The 24,688-nt window shown below is 35.0% G+C and overlaps 1 protein-coding gene across 1 annotated transcript in view; it reads left to right on the top strand.

Moving 5' to 3' along the window:
- The window catches only part of oys (lysophospholipid acyltransferase 6), a 57,299-nt gene that overhangs the window by 6,041 nt on the left and 26,570 nt on the right, over positions 1-24,688 (top strand). The window contains exons 2-3 of the mRNA XM_069832679.1: positions 15,251-15,396; positions 19,925-20,002. Of these exons, the coding sequence (XP_069688780.1) occupies positions 15,251-15,396; positions 19,925-20,002 (224 nt within the window). The remainder of the gene's footprint in view (positions 1-15,250; positions 15,397-19,924; positions 20,003-24,688) is intronic.

Raw genomic sequence — 24,688 nt, 5'->3', positions numbered from 1 at the left:
GCGCTTACACCGCTTTAGAAACAAAGAGTAAGGCATTGTGCATCAGTGATGGATTTTAGGCGACCAGCGAGAGCCGAAAGCTATGATGCCTGGCTTGTACAGTTCGTCACTGAGCGATGTTTACCTTTCTGTCTACTCGAAACATTACTGTCTCAGCTGGAAATGGTGGAGTGGAGGGTTAAGGGGTAGTCTGCAGTGACTGGATTGAGTTATTAGCGCCCAGACCTGGTCTAACCCAACTCAGACAAACCAAACGTCAGCTTGGCTTATTAACGCCATATCAAAATCTTGCTTACGTAACTGTTGGTCATAGGCGGAGTTATGGGGGAGGGGACATGGGGGGCACTGCTCCCCCAAACTTGTCTGGCCTCTTTTTTTTTCTATTCTATTGAATTCAAAATATCTTCTTTGCGTTTGTTTATGATTAAGTTTCTGTGCTTAAATTGATGAATTAATGTCTTCAGATCATGTGTCTGGACTATTGAGAATGGAAGCACTGTAATTTTTCTTTTGTAACAGCCTGTACTCTTGTGTTAGAAGTATACAGGTGTTCAGTCCGCCACTTGGAGATATATGAACAATAGGCCTATGCTGCACAACAATGCAGAAAAAAGAAAAGTGGTCCTGGTATAATGTGTAAAGTTAAAGATGAGATTAAATAAAATAATTAGAATTTAGATTTCATATGATATCTTCGGAAAGTAAGCTTCATATAAAAAAGTTTCTGTTAGCACTGTTACGTAGTTTTATTGATGTATGCACGTATTTCTGTACGAGAGAGAAAAAGAGGGAGATTGTTTTAAGTTATGCCCTATTATAATTTGTAGTAGACCTACAGTTCAAGTCCTATACAACTCGGTCCGAAACATCGCTGATATGGATGTAACACTGTAAGAAACATGCCATCGAAATACCTTTATTAAATGATCATATTTCTATATACTGTACGACGGTCAAGCTATAACGGGGGGAGGAGGTAAATGATGTCCCCAATAACCCCGTTATATGAGGATTCGATGGTTTTGCTGTGCCCCCCCCCCCCCAAGGAAATGGTTCTCTCTCCGCCTATGCTCACGCTACTCTTGTTTCGTCAAGTGCGGCAGAACAAAACATTGACCACTTTAACAATCACACTATGTACACTAGAATACGCTATTTTTTATATTTTACACTATAATAAAGAGTGTAGGCCTATATTGATCGAACATTATTTACAGTACTATTAAGCTTATGTATAGTCTTCTGTATTGTAATGCAAAGTATTTTATTTCATAGTACTATATCCTACTTATTTTTAAAATTGTGTGTAATAGTGTAAATAATGTTTTATCATGGAAGCTTTAATTCTTTATGATAGTGTAATAGTGAAAATAGCGTATTTTAGTGTGCATAGTGTGCTATCAGACATTGACTAGACCTATTTTCAAAAGCCGATTGTCAGAAAGGCTGTTCTTCGTCTCTAGGAATATGCTCTTTCTTCAAATATTACTTTTGTAGAATATTAAATTTATTTTAAATATATAAATTTTCCTTCATTATGTTAATCATTCCTTCGATCCAAATTGTCTTATTTAACACTAAATTGTACGTGTTTAACTTTTTAGAATTACATGTAACTAAATACATTTACATTTTGCTTATTATTATTATTATTATTATTATTATTATTATTATTATTATTATTAGGGTCTATTCCATTGTTTTCTCTATTGTTATATATGTTTGCAATGTAATTTTGTATTGGTTGAGTGGAAGAGAAGTCCGTATGACCTTAAATGTGTCAGTAGCAGTAAAAATAAATCAAATAAACAAATGAATACATAATTTAAATTCTAGGAAACGTCATCGTAGTATCAATGTACATTACTAGAATGCATTTTCAACATTCTCTAAGGTGAAGTTTTGACTCATTAATAGAACGTCAAATGCAGAGCAAACAAGTTCCGTCATAGTACCTGTCCCACGCGCCAACGTTAGTATTTATATTATGCCATATTTCTTGTCTACAGACGATGGCGCCATGAGTGCTTGTAATTCTAACGCTTAATAAAGATCTAATCTAATCCAATCTAATGAATATGTCACATCAACGGACGTATATACGTCACCCAAACAACGTAAGATGAAGATTATAATCCAATCTAGTCTCTACTTGTAACTTACATGATTTTATTTATTTCAGATCGGTGTTTTTTCAGATATTTTAAATGGAAATACTTTTTTCTTTTTGTATAATATTGTAATACCCTATTGAGTCTGTTCAGATATAATTTAAATTGAATTTTTTTTGTATAATATTTTATGATAGACTAGTCCGTCCCTTTTTTTGTGTGAATAGAGTATAATATGTACACTTTCCATCCGAGCGGTCCATAATTCGATTCCCAGGGTGAGAAATGAAAGAGACTGGGTGTTTATCTCTTATTTTGTGCTGTCCTGTTTCGTCTTAGGAGTGGCCCTGTGACATGCTGACCACACGACTAGAAACACCCACAGTGTGTGCCTGTCAGGTGTTGGCCAAAAGATATACATGCAGTATATTATATACTCTCCATTATACCGCATTGGAATTCCAAAAAATTATAGACTATCTTTCGTGTACTGGTACGAGTTGACATTAATAACTGTGTCAGATATTCACATCTGATATCATGTCATAAAATAATTAAAAGCTGACTCCATGTTCATTCCTAATTCATTTAAATATTATTAACCGTTCTATTTCCTAAGGTGATAATACGGTTTTGCCCAATCCTCAGTAATCAAACTGTAACTTACGGATTATTACTTTGTAAAGTTCTAAACTAAATTGTTGCATTTTATTTGTCAATTAAAAAATAGTCATGAAAAAATCAGTTCCCAGGTTTGACACAGTTTTATACGAATTCAGAATCCCGGTACACGGTAAGTTACAATACTGGTATTCCCGCGGATAAAAGAATGTTACAAATCTGCTGTCTGAGATAAGGGAGAAGCTGTTTTGTCTTTCGTGCTGTCAGAAAATTATGATGCTGTATCACTATATCGTCGAATCATGTGGGGGCGTGGCCATGTTCTATTATCTAACATTCTAACATAAGCACAAACCCTTTAAAAAAAAGTACACCGTGCGGTTTGAGTAGTGATGTGCAATGTACTATTATACAGAGACATAATTTTATTTTTACTTCAATTTTTATTGTACTGTGTTTTTGAATGTACTTCACTCCCACCCCTTCTACTAATGAAGTTCCAACTGTCCTCCACACAGAACCAAGGCCGCATATAGTAAACAGTACTGAGTTAGTGAGTCTAGTACGTTCCAGTTCGCGTTTTCCAGTGACGAAAGAGCTTTCAATATTGAATCATATTTTCGTCCGTTTGCCTACATCGCATCCCGTTTTCCCCCCACCTGCTTCTGCTCGCCCCTCTGTAAAGGCTAGGCCTAGTGACTGGGATGTCTTAGCTCGTTTCTGAAAACATTAATTTATGTTAGGAATTGGACGTCTACGTAATATCATACAACTGTTTAAAATAACTTAAAAGGGCCTCGTTAAGTAATTAACTGTCACGTGATTTCCCCCCTTTCTACGACCCTGCGATAAAACCACTTGGATGGACAGTAGATAGCATGTCCGAGTAATTTTATCTTTTCCGATCAGGCAGAAGTGAAGATTGAATTTACAGTACGTAAAGGTACTCTTTTATAGAGTAGGTACAGAATTATTTCAACATGAGTTAGGTACTAGTACGAAGGACATATCTGGTAATTGGAATTAAGTACAGTAGTCTGTAGTACGATAATGTGCACAAAAGAACTGAAGCCATATCGAAATGAATGGCCGCCATTTTCAGAAATGAGTAAAAACACTTATTGTTAATACTGTGCTGTATTTTGATTAAACAAAAACGTAAAGAAAATTATCAAACTCAAAATTGCGATATTTCCTAGTTTACGTAAATGGATGAACTACTTTTCTTCCCTCCTATACCTAGTAAAGTTAATCCAAAGGTATAGCCAGGTTAATATTAGAAATGTTAGTAAAAATAAAATTATGTCTGTGTACAATTCTACAAGAGGAGTCTATTCTGTAGTGAGTAGTCCAACATGAAATATGTGCTGACTATGCATTATTTACAACTGTCTATTGATACCACGTCTTGTGATTACGTGTCGCATTCGTCACGAGTTCATTCTCTTCCTTGTCGAATATTACTGTTACGGAAGCATGACATTTCAGACAGAAAAGAGTACAAGCTGTATCACAACTTTCATTCCATTATTATATTTTGTTAAATAGTAGATTACAACTCCTGGGTAGCCTATCAGTTACCGTACATGATTTTAATTTGTGTACTGTATTTAGGAGACCCTAGATTGTAATTATTATTATTTTGAGTTATTTTGCACCTATATATATTTTTTTTTTGTTCAGGTTATAACAACATACTATAGGAAAGTGGTATTCAGGGATACGCATCCTACTGATTGCATAATGTAAAAATACTGATATATTTATTTTATTATACTTGTTGATAATCATTGCATTATATTATAGTTTCTTTTGCAATATCAACTCTTATTTTTTCTCGCTTGAATACAATAGCGGCTGGTGACCGAAATCTTTGGTGAGGCCTGCAGCAAGTAGTTTAAGCAAGCTATCTTCCATACAAAATGTTTATTATTGATGATAATTTATTATGTTTGACATTATTACTATATTATTATTATTATTATTATTATTGTTATTGTTATTATTATTATTATTATTATTATTATTATTATTATTATTGTTGTTGTTGTTGTTGTTGTAATTATTATTAATGAAAAATAATAAGTCAATCTTCAAATAAGTTGGTATGCTGTGAGTTGATTTCAGTAGGCTTAACTACTATTTAATTTTTAAAAAGTAACTAATATTATGCTCAACTGAAGGAGCATATGTTGAAATTCCCCTGGAAATATTTTTCAGATTACTGAAGTTTCAGTAGACACACTGTTCTCTCTTTTTTTTTTGTTTATTTTTGTTTTTTTTTTTTTTTTACAGCAACAGGCATGACCAACAAAAAGTTTATTTCACACCACATTACCAAAGACGCATTTATGTTATTCACACCAGGATGCATTGAAAGCTCGCGTTTTAAGATTATCTTTCTGAAAAATTGGCTGTGATGGCGTAGGTCTGTCTTAATTTAAAACTTTCCTTTTTTAAATATTATTTCCTATCGATAACTATACTCTGACAATGAATTTATTACAATTATCATCATTATTTCTCGCATTTCTTTCGATTTCTATTTTCCCGAAACACATTGAGATCGGCATTGACAAAAGACGGGGTTCTGAATGGGGGAAGTGAAGGCTGATGGGTGGGGGAATACCGCTAGGCCACGAGGCCACAAGAAATGTGCCTCAGTTTCAGCTTTCCGAGTGCAACCTTAAAACCCGTGGAAACATACGAAATGCAGAAGCCAGACCCGGCACGAGCGATCCTGGCCTGAGGAACAAATTTTACTGCAAGACAGGTCTATCTATATACACGAAGTTTTCTACTTCTACAGGGATATCATTTTATTTTTACTAACATTTTTAATATTAACTTGCCTATACCTCTGGATCAACGCCGTTTGCTACCCCCTTCCACGACTGGAGTTCGATGATACTGGCGTAATATACAAACAAAGCACTTTACTAGGTGTAGGAGGGAAGAAAAGTAGTTCATCCATTTACGTAAACTAGGAAATATTGCTTTTGAGTCTGATAATTTTCATTAGGTTTTTGTTTAATCAAAATACAGTACAACATTAACAATAAGTGTTTTTACTCACGAACTGAGCTATCCATTGAGACGTATTCATTATGCAGTGTATATTATACTGTCTACAGCACATTAGCGTACACTATAGAGAATGAAGTTAAATTGAAAAATAATCATAATATGGATATTTAAACATATTTTTGAAAATGGTGGCCGTTCATTTCGATACAGGCTTCAGTTCTAATGTGCATATTATCGCATATAGACTATTGTACCTAATTCCAATTACCAGTTTCATTCTTCGTACTAGTAACTCATGTTGAAATAATTCTGTACCTATTCTATAAAAGAGTGCCTTACGTACTGTAAATTCAATCTTCACTTCTACCCGATCCGAAAAGATAAAATTACTCAGACATACTATCTATTGTCCATCCAAGTGGTTATGTCGTAGGGTCGTAGAAAGGGTGGAAATCACGTGACAGTTAATTACTTAACGAGGCCCTTTTATTTCAGTTATTTTAAACAGTTGTATAATATTACGTAGACGTCCAATTCCTAACAGAAATTAATGTTCTCAGAAAAAAGCTAAGACAGCCCAGCCACTAGCTGGCGAATAAAAGCTGGTGGGGGAAACTGGGATACGACGTAGGCAAATGAATGACAGTACCTGTGCGAAAATGATTCAATATCGAAAGCTCTTTCGTCACTGGAAAACGCGAACATATTTTTGGAACGTACTGTTTACTATGACCGTAAGGTTACTATGACTGTATATGACTGTGTGGAGGACGGTTGAACTTCATTAGTAGAAGGGGTGGGAGTTAAGTACATTAAAAAACTCAGGTACAATAAAAATTGAAGTAAAAATAAAATGATGTCCCTGTATAACTCTATACGCTTCATTGAAATAACTAATATAATATGCTATATAAGACTAAAAACCACTAAAATGTTGAGTTTAAGGGAGCAAAGTGACTGAGGCCCGGCCCCACTTGCCTCAGCCAATCAGCCGCCACTGCTTGAATACCATTTTACATACATCATTACCGGTACTATTATTATTGCATCAATCATCGTTTGTCCATAAATTGGTCTACAAGGCTTATTGACATCATCGCTATTCTGACAAGATCAACAAGCGGATTCATAATTGATCTAGCTGTAAGGATGGAAACATACGGAAATCAACCTGCTGAGGTACATCAAGAAAAATGCGATATATACAGGGTTGTTTCCGATCTCTGATAACGAATTTGAATGACGTCATGTGCGTTAAGAAAAACATCGACAGCTGAATTGCGGTGAGAGGTGACAGACCAGTAGTGAGAGATTTCATAATCAGAGTGCACGGTGTATCACAGTAGCAGTGCCCAAGAAAATCGAGCCTTTTTGGGAGGGGTACATAACAACCTTTTCCGATGGCAAGTACAGTTACGTGAAAATCATAGAAGCCTGCAAAAACGTGGTTTCGTTATTTCCAAGAAAGACAACTTGTGTGTACCTAATAAGACTGGCAAAGCTCGGATGGGATTAATTCCAGAGTGGAAAAAGCAAGCAAATCCACCTCCCGTCACAAGTCACCGAACCCCACGAGATGACTCAAATTAATTCCATTCGAGCTTTACCAATCTTATTAAGTTGCCTACACAGAAGATGCCTTTCTTGGAAATAACGAAACCTCATTTATTGCAGGTTTCTTTTATTTTCATTTAACTGTACTTGGCATTGGAAAGGGTCGGTAAAGTACCCCTCCCAAAAAGGCTAGATTTTTTTGGGAATTTCTGCTGTGAGTCGCCATGCACTCTGACTATGAGATCACTCACTACTGTCTGTCACCTCGCTCCACAGTTCAGCTGTCATGTGACTCCTGACGCATATGATGTCATTCAAATTCGTTATCAGAGATAGGAAACAATCCTGTATACTGTAAGGAAAAATATCATCTAACGTCAGTCGAAGTTATTGAATTACTAATTGGGGCTAGAGGGACCATCACAAAAAGATTCGCGCACTTTTGTGGGCAGTTTGGTCTAGGACAAACTCTTGTCACTGAAGTATCTCTGTCTACAGTGAAGGCATCTATAAAAATTCTAAGAAATCACTTCTACACTTAAATAGACTGAATTCTTTCCTATGGCGATCTGCTCACTTAAGTTGTGTCCTGCAACTAGTGCTGAATAGAAGACTGTAATCACCTGGATAGCAAATAAATACTAGGAGATTTTATGTTACTTCTGGAATTAATGATGATTTGTTTATTCGTTTTTAATTTGTCTATAATTGTTTTATTTCTTTTTCTTTTCCTTCTCCATTATTTTCTTTTTTCAATTATAATTGTTTACTTACAATTTATTTAAAAAAAACAACAATTTTATACGTAGCTTTGTCTTGTGGGCAGCTCTCACTTGGAGGAAGCTCAATAAAATAAAATTTATTCAAAATAAAATAATAATAATAATACTTACTTACTTTTATTAAGGCTTTTAAGGAACCCGGAGGTTCATTGCTGCCCTCACATAAGCCCGCCATAGGTCCCTATCCTGAGCAAGATCAATCCGGTCTCTATCATCATATCCCACCTATCTCAAATCCATTTCAATATTATCCTCCATCTACGTCTCGGCCTCCCCAAAGGTCTTTTTCCCTTCGGCCTCCCAACTAACACTCTATATGCATTTCTGGATTCGCCCATACGTGCTACATGCCCTGCCCATGTCAAACGTCTGGATTTAATGTTCCTAATTATGTCAGGTGAAGAATAAAATAATAAAAATAATTTTGTTTTTAGTATCACATAAATCATAGTCTTTTGTTAATTTTTTTTATATAATTGTAGTGCAGTTTGAGGGTACAAGTATATTTTGGGGGTACGCTAGCAAAAAAGTTTGAATACCACTGCTATAGGATATACTGTACGTAAATAAATGATGTGTATTAGTAGCAGAATACCAGCTATAACGGCTGGGGGATCATTGTGCTAACCACACGATACCTCCATTCTGGTTGGATGATCGTCCACCTCTGCTTCGGCATGTGGGCGTGAGGCCAGCAGCCGGCTGGTCGGTCTAGGCCCTTCACGGGCTATAGCGCCACAGATTATTTATTTATTATATTTTATTTATTAGTAGCAGTGACGGTACAGAATGCGGTGACATACAAGATATTGGTCTTTTTAAACTCTACGTCATGCCTTTCTTTTCCTACCCCAACGTCGGTTAATTTACATAAGCACAGATTTAACACTTGCCAATCAACTGTTAGTGTAAGAAATTATTTATGAATGATGAGCACTTTATTCACGAGAGAGAGTGAATGCACTCTGAGCCCAGCCCAGTATTACATAATGCTGAGTCATCACAAACCAGTGAAAACATCACGATCACGAGTATAAATATCTATTATTCAACCTGTAGTTCTGTAATAGCGCACGGCAGGAAAAGGAGAATGTCAGTTATAATTATACTACAATGTATTGCTGATTTCAGTTGTAAAATTAAATTTAAAGGAAACAAATTAGAAAAGCTTGTAGAAGCAGAAAAACATTTCTTGACAACAAGTCTCAAGGTTATAGAACATTATAAAATTAGAATTGAATTAAAAATAATAAACAACACGAACCGAAGCGAGAAGTTGTTAGGTCACGCATAGAGGTTGTCTGCTGAAATTTCGCTATCGTTTGTTAGAAACAGCATTTTGATTACAACAATAAAAATTACTTGTAATTCTAATTCATGATGATGATGATGATGATGATGATGATGATGACTACTGATGGCTATGAACCACCTACCCTTTCCTCTGCTCTACACAAATGCATCTAAAATTCTAAAAACTTATTTCAGAACATAATTGACTCGTCTATATGTATTAACTATAGTTGTATTTAGCTCACAACTTTCCCATGAGCACGGGTTCAAATCATGGTTGGGACAAGCTGGTTGAGATTTTTTCTGGGGTTTTTCCTCAACCCAAAGAGAACAAATGCTGGGTAACTTTCGGCGTTGGACCCTGGACTCATTTTGCAGATAATTTCATCTTCATTTCTCTCACAAGCAAACGTTCTGATGGGGGCAGATAAAAAAGTTAATTTTTTTTCTTCCATCATGTTAATAATGTCAAAAGAAGTGCTCATACAGATTTTGGCCACTCGACCGCAATTACGAGGCCTTCCAGAAAGTGATTTTTCCTGGGGCTGTTTATAGAAAAAAGCACAATTGATGCTAGATAACCATTCCAGTTGATAAAACGTCATAAAATAAATCACATTTTTTAATATCACTACACGATAAAAATGTAACTTACTTACAAGGTTAGGTCGAGATTTCTAAATTCTGGATTTTTTTTTACATAATTTAATGTCCTTTTTTGTACACGTAATCATTCTTAGGCATTTCTTTTGTAAAACAAATATGTTTAGCTTCAGAGGAGTTAACCCAGAATATTAATCCATATTTTGTTCTAGAATGAAAGTAGGCCTATGCAAGGTATGCCATTTTAAGGATGTTTGTATCTCTAATAGAGGATAAGGATCTTAATGCAGAATAGGCAGAGCTCACGTTAGGGGAAACATGTATGTATGTTTTCCAGTTCAGATTATTATCTAATTCCAAATGAAGAAACTTTGTGCATGAATAGATTATTTGATCTAATAATTATAGGGAAACTGAGCACTATTATGCATATAGTACTAAATTTGATTACACTGGTTTTATCAACGTTAAGTACCGGTACTAGTTTATTTGCATTAGGTTATACCATTAATTCATTATTTGTAACATTGTATGAAAAGTGTTTATAGAAAGGTCATATTGTTCACTTCAAATAATCACACTTGTATCATCTGAGATATTTTATTCTTGGTTAAGACTGAATCATTAATACAGACTATAAACAATAATGCACCTAAAATTGATTTCTGGAGAACTCCAGAAATTTCTGAGTAACAGTGGGTAACTATTTGATATATTTTATTTTTACATTTTGTTTTCTGTTTCATAAGTAACTGCACGCATTGTATTCTTCACCTAACATAATGAGGAACATTAAATCCAGTCGTTTCAGATGGGCAGCGCATGTAGCACTGTATGGGTTAAGAGGGCCCCCGACAGGATTTATGGGCCTCTGTGCAATATTATGCTCGGGCCCCATTGAAAAAGAATAGTTGAAAGTGAAAAGTTACCAATTATTCTGACCATAATAATTATTTGCAAAATAAATAAAAGATAACCCCATACACAGATACGAATCCAAAAATATACACTTTTGTTACATTGAAAACTTTTAGCAAAACTTCACATTAGCACAATATATTATATTCATCACGCTTCTTTTTCAATACGGTAGGGCCTACATAGTATGTTTCGTGACGAAACTTTCGTCTTTTCGTTGTCGTCATTTGTTTTGTTTCGTTTTCATAAAACACTATTCTTAAACACCTGTAATTTCTAACTTGCAGTCTAACATCAACAAACAACTCTCCTTGACTTCATCAATTATATCATCAAAATTTAAAGACCTAGCAAGATCGCTCTCCAGACTAAGGAGGCCAAGGTTACTCACTCTTTCTTGACACATTGTTACTCTGAATACATTTTTATTTCCTTCATTTTGTTTGAAGTTGGTGTGAAATTGAGCGTTGCTAGTGAAGGTGCAGAAAATAAACCAATCTCAAGCCCGTCTGTTCAGGTTGTCAAAAATGAAAACAGTTCATACTTAGAAGTGAATACTGATAGTTGTGGATGTCTAGAAAAAAATTCTGATAACGTAGTATTGAATTAGAACAAGCAAACAATAGTAAAAATGATGCGTTAATATGTGCAATTGAAACAAATTTACCCACATCAGTTCCTAACTCTGAGTCATGGCAAGTAACATGCGACCTTGGAAAACAAAAAGTGGCAGACAAATTGTGTCACTGAATGTGTTGTTCGAAAAAGTACCCCCAAACCTGCCTAATAATCTTCTAAGTGACAATAGCCTTTCCAGTATTATTTTCAAAACTCAAGAACGGAAAATGTGTTCCCAGAGACTGGCTAATGTGGAGTAAAACAAATCAGTCACTGTACTATTTTCTCTGATTTGTTTCACTCCACACTAGCCAGTCCCTGGGAACACATTCTCCATTCTTGAGTTTTGAAAATACTATAATACTGTTTTTGGAAAGGCTCTTGTTCTCGAACAACACACAATTTGTCTGCTAGTTTTTAGTTTCCCAAGGTCGCTCAATTTCACACCAACTTCAAACAAAGTTCTACTCCCTTTCTTAATATCTTCCAATTTTTCTGTCTCTCCTTGCGCTTTCAGCTCCCGACTTATGCTTCTACTTGTCCATTGTCCACTGGTAACACTAATGAGCAAAATTTACTATAAAAACAACGAAAAGACGAAAGTTTCGTTACGAAACATACTATGTAGGCCCTACTGAAAAGGAAACGTAATTCTTCGGCTTGGATTTGAGAAAGCCCACTAGCCTATTGCGGTGAGCTGACAGGGGTTGTTAGTTAAGAGGACAAGCCAATTGAGCGTGTTCGGTACAAGTGACGGGAACAAATTTCAGCCAAATCCCGGAGCCTTCAAGTGTCGTGTCGATGATTGTTAATGTGGGAAACCGATATTCTATTATATAAAAGTTAAACATTTACATAATGAAGTGGTAATTGGTATTAATTCTACTATTGTTGGTTAATATGTCAGATTCATGTAACAAATGTTCTTACAAAATGTTATAGTACTGGTATGTATCTGTGAATAATTATTCGTGATAATAAAAAGTAATCAGACTGACTTAATCTGACGGGCTCTTACTGGTTACGGGCCCATATGCACTTGCCCCCCTTTGCCCCCCCCCTCCTCGGCGGCCCTGTGGGTGAATCTAGAAATGCATATAGAGTGTTAGTTGGAAGATCTGAGGGGAAAAGACCTTTGTGGAGGCCAAAGTGTAGATGGGAGGATAATATTAAAATAGATTTGAGGGAGGTGGGATATGATGGTAGAGACTGGATTAATCTTACTCAGGATAGGGACTGATGGCAGCTTAAGTGAGGGTGACAATGAACCTCTGGGTTCCTTAAAAGCCATTTGTAAGTAAATAAATACCAGTAAGATATAAACCAACCTAAGGTTACTTCACACTGACTTTATGGGACAATTTTACAGAGAAGGATAGTTCATATTCACCATGTTTTACATAAATATTAACATTTTTAAGTTAATGCCTAATATTAACATTTAGCAGTACGGTATTTAAAAAAAATATAAACAAATGAAAGCTCAATTTATCCCGTTTTACTGTGTTCCTTTTCACATAAACTACCTCTGAATTATTGTTTCTTTTGCTGGCAGTCCCACCTCCAACCCCAACATATAAATCACCCCCAGGGGAAAAGACCTGAATTCAAATTACCAGGAGCTGCACATATTCTCCAAAACTAGACTCTCCTGGTTTGGAGTACAGAGCCAGTAATGTAATTCTGAAACACTGGATGTGTCTATATTTATGACGTGGTGTAAATATCCAAAAATCTCGCACCATGGTGTTAAAGTCTCAAAGCGAGTGTGGGTGGAGTGCTGTGTAATGCCACCTCCATTCTGCTTGAGAGAGCAAACAAAAAAAAATGGCTCTTTAGTAATAAGGGAATTGAGAATGTGCAGTTCAAAGCTGTTAAATCATGTTACAGTTGGTAATGATAAGGCTAGTTGTAATGTGTAGTTCGTTAACGTCTGAACTCTGATAGATTATCTCACAGTTCAGGCACTAACAGCTGTTGATGTGTCTTTGTGTTTGCTGTGTGACCTTGTTTGTTGAAAATTTTCAAGGTTGTCACAGTTCTATGGTGAATGGACGCGTAATGTTGCTGGAATACTTACTTACTTACTTACTGGCTTTTAAGGAACCCGGAGGTTCATTGCAGCCCTCACATAAGCCCGCCATTGGTCCCTATCCTGAGCAGGATTAATCCAGTCTCTACCATCATATCCCACCTCCCTCAAATCCATTTTAATACTATCCTCCCATCTACGTCTCGCCCTCCCTAAAGGTCTTTTTCCCTCCAGCCTCCCAACTAACACTCTACATGCATTTCTGGATTCTCCCATACATGCTACATGCCCTGCCCATCTCAAACGTCTGGATTTAATGTTCCTAATTATGTCAGGTGAAGAATACAATGCGTGCAGTTTTGTGTTGTGTAACTTTCTCCATTCTCCTGTAACTTCATCCCTCTTAGCCCCAAATATTTTCCTAAGCACCTTTTTCTCAAACACCCTTAACCTATGTTCCTCTCTCAAAGTGAGAGTTCAAGTTTCACAACCATAAAGAACAACCAGTAATATAACTGTTTTATAAATTCTAACTTTCAGATTTTTTGACAGCAGACTGGATGATAAAAGCTTCTCAAATGAATAATAACAGGCATTTCCCATATTTATTCTGTGTTTAATTTCCTCAATGTTGCCGGAATGAGTAAAAATTATCACTGGTCAGCAAAATTAAACATATTTTTTGTTGAAAAGATAAAGAATGGGTGATTCTTATAGAATTTTTCGTGTTGATTTCAGATCTGTTTTCAAAATGTTTGTATCACCCAGGGTTTTTGAGTAATTATATGAAATGTAATTCAGACTTTTCTGGAATTGATACCTTGTAACATTTTACCTAACATCATATTTATTTACCTAAAATGTGTGTGAAATAGGTTTTAGGCTATACTTTACTTGAGAAACATCTCTTTTGAGTGTCCAGCAGTAGTCTGACAAAATATTTGGGTTCCATTTTTCCTGGTAGTGCCTTTCCATTTCAGAAAAATCCTGATGAAAATGCTCCCCATGTTGTTCGTGGCTCAATACCCGAAGGTTTTGAGGAAAGAAAAAATAGATGAGAATCCAAAGAGTTAATTTGAGAGATACATGACATCCCATCACGTTATAGTTCTGAATCAACTCACTGACAAATTCTCTGTAATCTTCTAATCTGTGATTCCTAGAAAGTAACAGTCTGTTAAATGATCCTTAGGTTCCTGGCATATCATTGGAACTGGAAAAGGCATATGACGTTTGCCAACAAGTTAATATAATTACATGGAGCACAAAAGTACTATTTACTTTGTTCCTGAATACTGAGTAAGACCAGCACATTTATAATATTGTTAAGAGTAGGCCTATTCTAGCAATGGAGTAATACACATTAAGTATAAAGTTACCAAAGATTTAGACCTTTCGGTTCTTTATAAGTTTCTACATACTGTATTACAAATTATCATTGCAGAGAAGCTGATGTTTACTTTATGTATTTCATCCAGTTTCCTGTTGCTCTATCTCTGAATGAGTCATTTTTAAGAACTGACAGTGTCATTATTTTGTTGTATTCGTAAAGATTATGGATATTCCACTGATTGTTCTATCAGGTTACGCCCTCCGTGAGAAGAAATGACTTTCCTGGTGGTATGACAGTTTCTGAAATGTTTAACTTAAGTTCATGCTGAAGTTAAGACTGTGTTTACTTTCTTGTGCAGGTGAACTTCGTCATAAGCCAAGTGCTGGCCCTCGCATGTGCTCCCCTATTCAGGAATACTCTCCACCCTTCCACCACCAGCCCAGCTGCACGCCATGCCTTTGGTCTGGTTCTGGGGCTTGCCTTCGGCTACTTCTGCTTTGGAATGTAAGCTTTTTTCTTCAAACAATGGCTAGACAGATCTGTCCTCAAAATGTTCAAGATATAATTATAAATTATGAAAAATTTAGTGTACTTTGATGTAGTAGGTCTGCAGATTGATAGTTGGTATAACTCTTTGCTAAATGATTTAAGATTGTCCACCCTCCCCCAAGGTTATCAACTTCGTATGGTTCCAATACTTTTAAATAACCAGATTTGTTACATTGTAATAATTAGTAGGCTATTTTCTGCATTGGAGATAATGTATAAGGTACTTACAGATTCCAAGGAGAAGTTTCCTACACACATTTGAACTATTTTCGTAATGATCGTATGTACATGCGTTTAATCTATACATAAGAGACATTATAATTACTTGGCTGGTTCATATTTGACTAAAACTTTATTTTTTTCCCTTTTGCCTTGTATTTAGGCCCTACTCATAATAATTATAGGTAGGGTTGATGCAATTTACGAACTTTTATATTTTCATTTCCCAACTTTCCTTTCTTTCAACAATTATCTGCGGGGATTGATCAAAATGTGCACCTAAAGTGAAACTGTAGAAAGATCAGAAGTATAAGGGAGATAGGAAGTGTAGAATCAAATGGGTAGAGAAAGAATATAAATATTTATAGGAAGTGAGAATAGTGAGAAAAGATTTGGTGTAAGTGGAGTAGTGAGAAAGTGCAAATGAGCGCAAATAGGAAGAGTGAATAATAATAGTGAAAAATTGTTAAGAAAATTGAATAAGTGACAGCAAGAAAGTACATTTGAAATGAATATAAGAGAAATATTATAAGAGAAAAGGTCAATGGAAAAAATAGGGTAAATAATATAATATGATACTGGTAATGTATAGAAAAAAGTGAAATTGAGATTTTAGTAAATATTAGGTAGAAAAAAGAAGGGGGGATTGAAAGTAGTATATAATATTACAGATATTAGGATTAGTGAACAAATAGAGAATAACAAAAGAAATGTAGGATAAATATTGAAAGGGGAGATTAGATCGAGTAATAAAAAGATACGTAGTGTAAATTGAAGTATTTGCGTAGACTTGTACTGCTAATAATGTGTTAATGTAATAATGTGTTCATGGTGGCACCACAGTGAAATGTGAGGTACACCATTATGTAAAGAAGTGCTGTGACGTAAATATATCATGTATATCATCATATATCATCATATCATATCATATAATATCATATCATATCATATCATATCATATCATATCATATCATATCATATACCATATATATCATATCACATATCATATCATCATACATATCATATCACATATCATATCACATATCATATCATATCATATCATATCATATCATATCATATCATATCATATCATATCATATCATATCATATCATATCATATATCAACAATTATCTAGAGAAAAGAACAAAGGAGATATCTATGTCTTCAATGCTATTGCACAGTGGGGTATCTTAAAGTTTCTGGACATAGAAACAACCAGCAGTGCTGAAATTTGTAGAGGACATCTAACACAGTTCCAGAAAACTGTTTGTCTCATTCGAAAGTCTTCAGGTGGCGAAAATGACATAAAGATTGGTGCATTTTAGTTTCTGATATGCCACATGAACAAAATATTCATCATGTTGAACTTATTCGACAAAGCCAACAAATAAATATCTGTGATTGGCCAAGAAAGTAAGTATTGTCTCGTCTAAGCCAGTGTCTTAAAACACTAAAGTCATGCAGTATACAGTAATGAATGTTGAAAATGCAATGCACTGACGAAAATATATTTAGGCGTGGGTAAGATTCTTGCTTGAATTACCTGGTTGGATTTTTCCGAGGTTTTTTCCAATCATTCGGTGAATGTCAGGTAATCTATGGTGAAATCTCGGCCTATCTCACTATCACCAATTCCACAGACGCTAAGTAACTTGGCAGTTGATACAGTATCATTAAATAACCAACTAAAAAAAGGTTTAAAGTCATTTCTTTATCATTGAAAACCAATGATATGTTGAATCACAATTAATAATATTAATTGTTGGATACAATTTTGATATCTTATGCAATGTGTCCAGTCTTACTTCCACCATGTTTATCTTCAGGTGCCTATGCAAATAAATTGCGACTTCAAACTGTTCACATTTGCAGTGATGACCCAAGATTTGGCAGGTGACTTGAATGTCTTTGAGGCTGTTTTCGTGAGGCAAATTTATGATCCTCCCAAAATAACTAATGGAGTTGAAGTATTCTATCAACGTGCAAGGACAGTGATCAGTCTGTCTTAATTCATGATCATACATTTGCATGTTACAGAGATACTGAGATGTGATTTCTGCTCGTATTGATCCAACTTCATTTCTTGTTTTTTTTTTAATCGTAATAACTGTTGTGCCTGTGAGCTGAACAGTAGACTTTTTCATATCCTAGATCCATGTTCAAATTCTGGCAAGTTGAAACAGAATTTTATATAGTGATGAAGATGATGTTTGGACAGGTTTTTCGAGATACTTCTGTTTTGCTGTCATCATTTCTTCATTTTCCCAATAATTTATAAAATGCTTGTCACCCGTGTAAAAAGCAACAGGAAACTACTGTATTGTAACATATCTCCACAAAACGATACCAGGAATTCCTATTGTGCATATGCCATAAATAAGTAACTACATGAATCTGTAGAATTAGCACCAACACTTGAGTCTTAAGGTGTGACAGTAAGGAGAGAAGAAATATGATTTTAAATAAAATATACCGGTATCTAGAGTTTTTAACAAAAATGCAAGGTTTCATCATCACTGACACTGAAAGAATTTTTTGTACATCCCTTTGTAACAGTTCTCTTTTTATGCAAATCTGACTTTCAGGTAGAAGCTCCCTGTTAAGCAGGCTTGAATAATTTCAAGGGAAAAATTGTTCCTGGGCCGGGTATCGATCCCAGGACCCTTCGCTTAGCACACAAATGTTTTACCGACTGAGCTACCCCAGGAACTATACACGACACCATCACAATTCTTCCCTTTATATCCACACAACTCAAATGGGCTGACAAGACGCCAGAAACTGAACTTTGAGTGCACACAATTCTGTGTGGCTTAAATTGTGGCTTTCTGTTAACGTACCTACAGTAACGAATATATTATGCAAATCTGACTTTCAGATAGAAGCTCCCTGTCAAGCAGGCTCTCTTTTTATCTATGTAAGATTTGTTTTATTAAATGCTTATTACCGGTACTGGTAGTTACTTTTATTTGGGATGTTTACATATTTTGAAGTATCAGAATTATGACAAAAAATGCAACAAGTACTTCTAGTTTTCCCGTTTATTAATTATTTAATTTTATTCACAATAATTTTACGGATGATCACAAAATTGATGTAGACCTAATTGATAAATGTCCAATATTAGTACAGAATAGGAAGAGAAAAATGAAGAAAAACCAGCCTTTGAAAACCTTACATAATTTGTAATCCTATTCTTTATCCTTTATTATAACCATATATCTGTGTGTGTGTGTGTGTGTGTGTCCCCTTCATTTACGTGATTCTGGCTCCACATATTCCGGATAGATGGCAGGACTGTGACCCATTTTCAAGTTGCAGACCACTTTGGCAGCCCATGCTATGTATGATAAGTATCTGTGGAGAGTTATGTCGTATACTAGGTTGAGTGTATGTGTAAGTGTTCATGTATGTATAGTATAGGGAATGATTGAGGATGATGATGAAGATGAGGAAGGGAGAAAGGGAAACCCAGTGCCCGTACGTAGCCTACTCCTGTCGAATAGCACCAAGGGGGCTGCTAGGCTTAACGTCCCCACCTGAAGGACGAATCATTGTAATGAGAAATTTTCACCAAATTTCGAGTGTCAGAGTTAGCAATGTAATTATTCTGATAATGTTGAAGTTGTGAAAGAATATTGTTTCGTGCAGAAAAATACAAAGAAACATTTTCCACGAAGGAAAATACATCTCCCTTACCTTGTTTCGATTCAGACTTAGGTCTGCCAAGTTTTTTATTCACAAATGTTACTGCTTTTCTGTAGTGGGTGACCATTGCAGGGTTATACATTTAGCTTTTTGTTTTTGTGCGTGGATCATTGTTGCATGAAGAATTAATTACTGAAATGAACAATTATTTAAAGTACCGATTCCTAAGATGGAGAATACAATTTCAGTGATTGTAAGAGTTGCGTAGTTCTTTCGTCATGTGATTGACTTGGTTAATATGTAACTTAACTTTGTTTAGTTTCCGAATGACGAAGCTTTAACAATATTAAAGGGAAAACCGCGATAGTAGGTTCGAGTCTGAGTAGGACATAATTCTTTGTAATTGATGTGATTTTCCTATGTGTTGGTTAGTGGAGATGTGGCATTTTGCCAACTCAAGTGTCTACTTAGTACGAGGTCGAGAAGAACTCAGATATGAACTTACGGATTCAGATCAAGTGTTTTTATGGCGTTTAATTTTATGGCCATGAAATAGAAGCAGCAGTAGTTGTTGAATTATGAATTTACATTCCAATTCTTTTCTGTTTCTCGCAGGCAAGCCATCCACTTGGGTGGTCTCCCAGCTCTCTGTTACGTCGTGATGAGGACGCAAGATCCCCATATCATGCAAAGGTGAGCTGTACAAACTTTTTAGACATTATCAGCGTTCGAGTTTCACTAATAATGTGTCCATAATGCTTTGTAAGAGAAGTGAAATGTTGGAACGTAATGTTGAATTAGGCATTTCCCTCCATGTGGGAAAACAAATTGACGGAAAGGTAACTGTGGGTCATAAAGCGAAGTTAATCTATTTGCAAATAAGGTATAGGTATAACCAGCGTTCAGCCTTTTAACCCACTGTCCAATTAATAACTTAAACCTCGTACCTCATTGCCTTGGTTCCATTAACCCCTCCCTATGTCATCCAGCTGGTTTGTTAACATAGGTACTCATATCTGTGCTCCCATTATAAATTTTCATTCGTCTAGGTCTAGAATGCTGGTGTTACCTTAAAAAAAAAAAATTCACCAACATTTTTCGAGTGTTTGCATACATTGTATTATTTTGAAACTGATGTTTTAAGGAGTGTTCTGCACAGTCTAGATTTAAATTTTATGTTTTGTTTTGTTTACAGTGACATAACTTCAGTGATTTTTTCTGCTTAAAACTGGTATCGGTATAGCTCTGATATATTCTATTATAATTTAAATACAGTAGAACCTTTATTATCTGTGGTTATGAAGGGGGTAGACTGAATGGTTAATCGAAAAGATCGGATAATCCATACTATAAAATATTTTCATGGATTAAGAGCATAACAGTTTCGTAATTTGAAACTCCTACTATACTGCAACTACTGGTGTCTTCATACTACACACTACACTATATAATATGCTGGTTATAACTAATTAAAACATAAAAACAGTGAAATACAGTAATATGTAGCACTTTATTCTTGTTTCATTTTACTAAATTGCACACATTTCTACTGCTAATCTCATATTCTTATGCGAGATGAGCCATGGTTTTTCCTTTCCAAAACTGCTAATACGTTTTCTTTTGACATTTTGCACAGAGTGATTAAATTATGCACGATTTTCAATTGTGTGAAAGTTCTTTGAGTCATTTCTTTGAAATGAGATAGTGACTATTTTACAAGTTGTGAAAAACACTCCCTCCTAAAAGTAAGCGTTTCGGTAATGGTAGCATTCCTACTACATACTATGTAATGATAAAGACTGGTAATGACCCTCTGTAGAAAAAATGCGTACTTATTTAGGGAGGCCGAGACGTAGATAGGAGGATAATATTAAAATGGATTTGAGGGATGTGGGATATGATGATAGAGAATGGATTAATCTTGCTCAGGATAGGGACCAATGGCGGGCTTATGTGAGGACGGCAATGAACCTCCGGGTTCCTTAAAAGCCAGAAAGTAAGTAAGTAAGTACTAGTATAAGTACTTCGTATTTTTCTGCAAAAAAAAAAAAAAAAAAAAAAAAACAAGAGAAAGACAGTCGGATAATCCACCAGTCGGTTAATAGGGTGATGGATAATCAAGGTTCTACTGTACTTACTATGTTAAATTGTATGGAAATGTTAAAAGAAAAGTATCGAAATATTGAAAGTAAAGGATTGCAGACACATTTCCATTCAACTTATTTTCTGCATGTTGTACTGTTCATTCAGAGGAATAATTTCGGATGGTTAGTTCTTAAATAAATCTAAACCATGATGCTAGACTGACCAGATTTCCAGGAAAAATACTTCCCTTCAGTACTTATCACTTATTCATGTACCTAGATATTATGATACTGATAATAATTTTAATGCAGCAATAAATGGAAAGGAAAACCTACATTACATACAAAGAAAATAGTAATTAAGAAATTATGTAATAAGTTTAATTTTTTATGCAGTACTCTTGAGAGAATAAAAAATATAATACCCTGGGTGTGTTTACTGCAGTGCATAGGCTATTGACTATTCCATATTACTGCATCACTCACGCAATACAAAATAAAAATAAAAGGCAGTGTTCTACACCAGGGTGACCGAATTTTAGAAATAAAAAACCGTCCATGTGTTTGGTAACTGTCCACATATTGTTCTTACAAACACGAAAAACACTTGACTACTTGACTAAGATTTATCATCATACTTTTCAGATGACTGAATTGGTTATAGGAGTTTTTTTTTTTTTTTTTGAAAGGTCATAATAAAATATTCTGAGCATGATAGATTAAATTGAGTTTTTATTATAATAATAGCACAGTCTAGTATATACAGTCACGAAGCTCAATACGTAGTAAATATGCATCCATATATAGTTGCTAACCACTAGGTTCGCTACAATCGCCTCATTACAGACAATGCAAAATAGTACCTGTACAGTCTATTGTTCCTAGCACCCTCACAACTCAAGCTTCGTGGCTGTATATACTAGACTGTGATAATAGCTTTCACTCTATCAAGTCGTACAGACTTTTTTCATCAGACTAGTACATGTTAATTAGACTGAAAATTCTTTCTGCTGCAGAATTAGCTATTTGTCTGCCTCAATGGACTAATGTACAGATTTTGTCTCGATATGGTGTTACTCTGTCTGCCTTTAATGAGAATTCATTGTCTAATGAGCTTGGGCATGTGTAGAAAGTAATTGAGAAAATATTGTAAGAATTTTGCTTCTAGATTAAAAACTGGGACAATTATTTGTTCCAAAGATTTTTCTCAGGACACCAGAACATTTGTCTGACAAAGTTAGAACATCTGGTCAGCATACATGAAGCAAAATATTGTAAATAATGAACATTAAATATTAGTTCACCTGTACACACCTGATGGAGGTGAGACTTATTTTTCCCAAGCGAAAGAAATATCCTCCTGCTGAACTGTCCAATTCATTTCTGTTAGCATATATAAGAGGTTTTGAATTAAATTGACAAATGAGAATTTTTTTCTGCTGTTAAATTAAGCTGACATTTATCCTACATGTAGCAAATATAATCATAAAAATAAATTACTACAAGTTTTCAAGGGAAATTTACGTTTTGAAGTTCTCTGTATATCTATGTACGTTTCTAGAATTATCACATTCACGAGTGCAGTGTATGTGTTTTTGTATGCATATGCGTGTCTTTTTTTTGTGTATTTTGGTGTGTCTATGTGCGTTTGTTTTTGTATGTGTTTTTTTTTTTCATCTGAAGTATTTGGCTTCAAGATTTTTACAGAAATATTCGTTTCCAGCATTTCTGGTATCGAAAAAGTGATTTTGAACATGCTCTCTATCTGACCCTTCATCCGTCCGTGTAACTGTAGCACAGTTTTTCCTTTAGGAGTCAATTTATCTGGGGATGGTGCACATAAATACAACGATTTTTATAAAAATAAATGCGTAAATCTTTATTTGAAATCAAAAGTATAAAATAGTGATGAAATCGAAATCCCCTTCGTAGGTTCCTTTGTGAATTTGTTTCTTTTGTAAGATGAAGAAATTAATTTGGTGCCCAGAATGGCCCAAGACTCTTATATTTTGGACAGAATTAATTATTGTGTCCAGAATTGTTTCTACTTTTCGTTGCGAATATTCTAAATTCAAAGGCTTTTAGACTTAGTGAGATATAGTCACTACTCTTAGTAAAGAGTGCCTCATTGTTGTAGGATTAGTATCCCTTATTACAAACTCATTTGTTATGTGTGAATGACGAAAACGAAATCTTATATATTTTAATATTCCTTTCACTTTTAAAGCCCATTTTTATAAACAGAAAAAAAATATTAGAAGTCATTATTATGTACGTACATACAGCTATTTTATGAAAACTTGTTCAAAATTAATTACATGCAGTATCTATTTCAACTACGATTTATAAATGAAGTCAAATGTCTTAATTTTGGGATTATGGAGAATGCCTTTTGTGTGCAGTCCAAAAAATGAAAATTAATATTTTCATTTGGGTGCATATTAAATGTCTTAAATAATAGTTCAAGAACATAAACTGTAAGTGGTAATATATCATTTGTAATATGGTAATGAAACTGAATAACATTCGTGTTGAATCTTTCGTACACTACTTTTAACGCTTGAATATAAATAATTGATTAAATGGCGACCTTACTCTTGTTAATTATGTAAGCATGTGCGGCTTACAGCTGTTTCGGTGCTACTTGACACCATCCTCAGAGCCTACTCAGAGGATGGTGTCAAGTAGCACCAAAACTGTAAGCCGCACTTGCTTACATAATTAACACGAGTAAGATCGCTATTTAATCAATTATGAATAACATTGTTGCAAAATGCCTGAAACATTTAATGAGAAAATATGTGTTACAACTTTCGTAATGTGTGTGTATGTGTGTGTTCTTTTTTAATGCGCTTTACTCTCTCGTTACGGGAAGCATGCTGTAGCATAGTGGTTAAAACACTGTACTACAAAGCCAAATATCACGAATTCGATTACCGATGGGGTCGTGGTTTTCTCAATTGACTTAATAATCCTTTTGGCTGCTCTGACTGACTCAGCAAGTTTTCCCTGGGTGTAAAGTTGGCAAGCACATAGAACTGATATCCTTATCTCTACCAATGCCAATTGTCTTCCTTAACCTTCCTCTTCTCTTTGGGTCTCTGAGGCCTGTGACAGGGAGAACTTTACTCTTTATTCTCTCATTACGAAATCGTAAAGAGAAGGTACTGTGATTTTGCAATTTAATTGATATTCGAAATGCACATTCACAGCTTCCCTGAGATTGGAGAAGTGTTAGAGAATGCTGTCAGTCTTCAATGATTTCTCTTTAACTGTTGGTCGGATTTTGTTCATA

Source organism: Periplaneta americana, chromosome 1, assembly GCF_040183065.1.
Source record: "Periplaneta americana isolate PAMFEO1 chromosome 1, P.americana_PAMFEO1_priV1, whole genome shotgun sequence".
NCBI classification, from domain to species: Eukaryota; Metazoa; Arthropoda; class Insecta; order Blattodea; family Blattidae; genus Periplaneta; species Periplaneta americana.
This window is presented reverse-complemented; position numbering and strand designations above follow the sequence as displayed.